This window comes from Neltuma alba, unplaced genomic scaffold (assembly GCF_004799145.2).
Source record: "Neltuma alba isolate B1F8T4 unplaced genomic scaffold, ASM479914v2 tig00012959_pilon, whole genome shotgun sequence".
NCBI classification, from domain to species: domain Eukaryota; kingdom Viridiplantae; phylum Streptophyta; class Magnoliopsida; order Fabales; family Fabaceae; genus Neltuma; species Neltuma alba.
Genome location: NW_021637318.1, coordinates 17912 through 20493, shown reverse-complemented (window position 1 = coordinate 20493; position 2582 = coordinate 17912). Strand labels below are relative to the sequence as shown.

The window sequence follows — 2582 nt, the reverse complement described above, 5'->3', positions numbered from 1 at the left end:
TTTTTCAAAAAAATGATTAATTATTCAGATGTGTTGTGTGTAACTTGTAGCAAGGGGTAAAATTGGCCGAATAATAATAATAATATTAATAATAATAATAAGGGGTGAAAATTGAAAGCTTGACCAGTGCTTTCTTGCTCCCACTTTCATGCCTAAATTTCGCCCTCTCCCGCCAGTTCATGCATTAGTGTCATGCTCCTCAAAATTAACTCCTTACTTCTATTTTTTTTTTCTCAAGTTTCGGAAAAAAACCTATTATTATGGTTTCATAATTTTTATTCACATTTTAACTTTAAATTCAATCCTAAAATAAAATTATATAATTTGACTATAAGTTATGGCACTCGCACCGCTATAAATCTTGTCAAATATTGAGTGATTATATGGTTAAAATTTCCTGACCAAATTTAGACGTAGATCTAATAAGTATCAAAACCGTCTTCTAATTAATATAACTTTTAAAATAAATTATATAAATTTATTTCAAAAATACATATAATTTAAGTCAATTAGAGTGAATTTACAGGATAATAGGGGGGGGGTATATAAAGTACTGCCTAGAATTCAAACCCTCCAAATATGATAAAAACATGCAAGAGCCCTTGTGTGAAAATCAATGATTTGTTGATAGAAAATTGAAGCAGTTCAAATGGAAATTTTAGAATATATATATAAAAAAAGGAGACATATTTTGAGAAAGCCGTAAATTTAATTATCATGCTTTTGTCTATCCCACAAGGGCAACAGTAACCCGGATTCCTGCTTATATATTGAGTAATCAGGCTGAAGCACTTTTCAAGATCCCCCTAATTCTGTTTCTTCCCTCTCGTTGCTCTCCTCTTCTCTCGCTGAAAATACATCTAATTTGTCATCTTTGAGATTCAGAGCATGGACAATCAACGCAGCCCTCAGCTTAGTTGGGCTTACTTCTGGCAGGGAAAGGTGCCTACTTTCGTCTTATCCTTCTGTAGTTCTGTTGTTACCATTTGATGTTGCTCTCTTCATTTACTTTCTCCTTAATAATGTGTAATGGGGTTCGTTCTCTTTGGATTTTGGGGACTAATTGTTGATTCTCTGATGCATAACTATGATGATGCAGTCAATGGACGAACTGAGGCAGTCCCTCTTGTACACCACTCTAGAGCTGGAAGAAACAAAGGCCGCAGCACATGAGGAACTCAGAAAGAGGGACGATCAACTCGTCAATCTCAAGGATCTGCTTAACAAAACCATTAAAGAAAGAGACGAAGCGCGCGAGAAATGCCACAAACTTCTGTTGGACAAGCTTGTTTTGCAGCAGCAGCAACAAGCTCCTCTTTCTGGAGTTTCCAGCATTGAAGACGAACCCAGAAGGGGAATTGACTCCAACAATGGCCTCTCTTCATCAGACTGTGAAGAAAGTATTGTTTCTTCTCCAGTTATTGACCATCTCCCTCAACCCCAATTGCCACCAGCACCCCCATTAACGGCGACTCAATCCATGATTGAGTTGGCTCCTGAAAAGCCATTACCAGAAAAAGGCAAGCTTTTGCAGGCAGTGATGAAAGCAGGCCCTCTGCTTCAGACTCTGCTTTTGGCGGGACCGCTTCCTCAATGGAGACACCCACCACCCCCACTTGATTCCTTCGAGATTCCTCCGGTCACCATTCCTTCACCACCGCCGCCGCCGCCATCATTACCACCGCAGCTTCTCCTCCAAGATTCCTTTATCCATACTAACGGTGTTAGCAGCACTCCGACCAACTGTGGAAGAATTAGTAGAAAGAGGGCATTTTGTCAGGGCTCTGAGAATCCTACAGAGGCCAAGTACCAAAGGGTTGTACTCCCTTGACCGCCAGATTTGCCCAATTAATTTATGATTTTGCATATTTACTAGTTAATAGGATCAAAGGTTAGAACTTTAGCGCAAGGAATTGAAAATGGCAAGCTGGGCGTGCCGTATGTGACTGATCTAGCATCTGTACAGTGGTTTGTTCTAGAGAGGAAGTTATTCGGATTTAACTGGTTAATTAAGACATAGGCTTTGAGGCAATTTTATTTTGGGTGAAGAATATGTAATGGGCATTTTGGCCTCTTCACATTTAGTTTTGATTTGCCTTCTCTGAATCTGCAATGTAACTAATTAGATAGTTTAGCTCAGCAAGTGATGAGAGTGTGTGTGGATGTTTGTGTGAGATTGATCCGTAAGGGAGGGATGGGTGTGGAGTCGTTGGGATTGGGAGATGGGTGGGACTGCGGCCAACGACCAAAGGGAAGGTTTTGAGCCCTGCTTGTCGGGTTATGAGGACCCACAAATCAGAATCAGGATCTGTTATTAGTGTAGTGTATGATTACTCTCTCCCTTTCATGTTATTTACTACAAATATTTCTGTTTTCTCATCTCTCATAATATTTGTTAATTTCAGATTCTAAAAATTTAGAAAACTTAAAGACATACTAGAAAAGAAGTAGATTAATGTTACAAAGCCTCATGTCATTCAATGATCTCTTTAGTTTTTGTAAAAATTGTTTTTGGCAGCAACTAATATTAAACGGGGGGAATATATTAAGCCTAATCCTGCAAAAGCTATCATGATTTAAGT

The 2582-nt window shown here is 38.8% G+C and overlaps 1 protein-coding gene across 1 annotated transcript; it reads left to right on the top strand.

Annotated features, from left to right (window-relative positions):
* Positions 1 to 804: 804 nt before the first annotated feature.
* LOC114732986 (arp2/3 complex-activating protein rickA-like) lies at positions 805 to 2373 on the top strand. Its single transcript, XM_028920406.1, has 2 exons — positions 805 to 942; positions 1100 to 2373. The coding sequence occupies exons 1-2, from the start codon at positions 889 to 891 to the stop codon at positions 1829 to 1831; spliced, it is 786 nt and encodes a 261-aa protein (XP_028776239.1). The 5' UTR covers positions 805 to 888; the 3' UTR covers positions 1832 to 2373.
* Positions 2374 to 2582: the final 209 nt, after the last annotated feature.

Bases quoted from the DNA above. Each gene is read 5' to 3' on its own strand.
- LOC114732986 (XM_028920406.1), top strand. From the start codon at position 889: ATGGACAATCAACGCAGCCCTCAGCTTAGTTGGGCTTACTTCTGGCAG. The intron at 943-1,099 runs GTGCCTACTTTC...ATGATGATGCAG, and splicing joins CTTACTTCTGGCAGGGAAAG to TCAATGGACGAACTGAGGCA.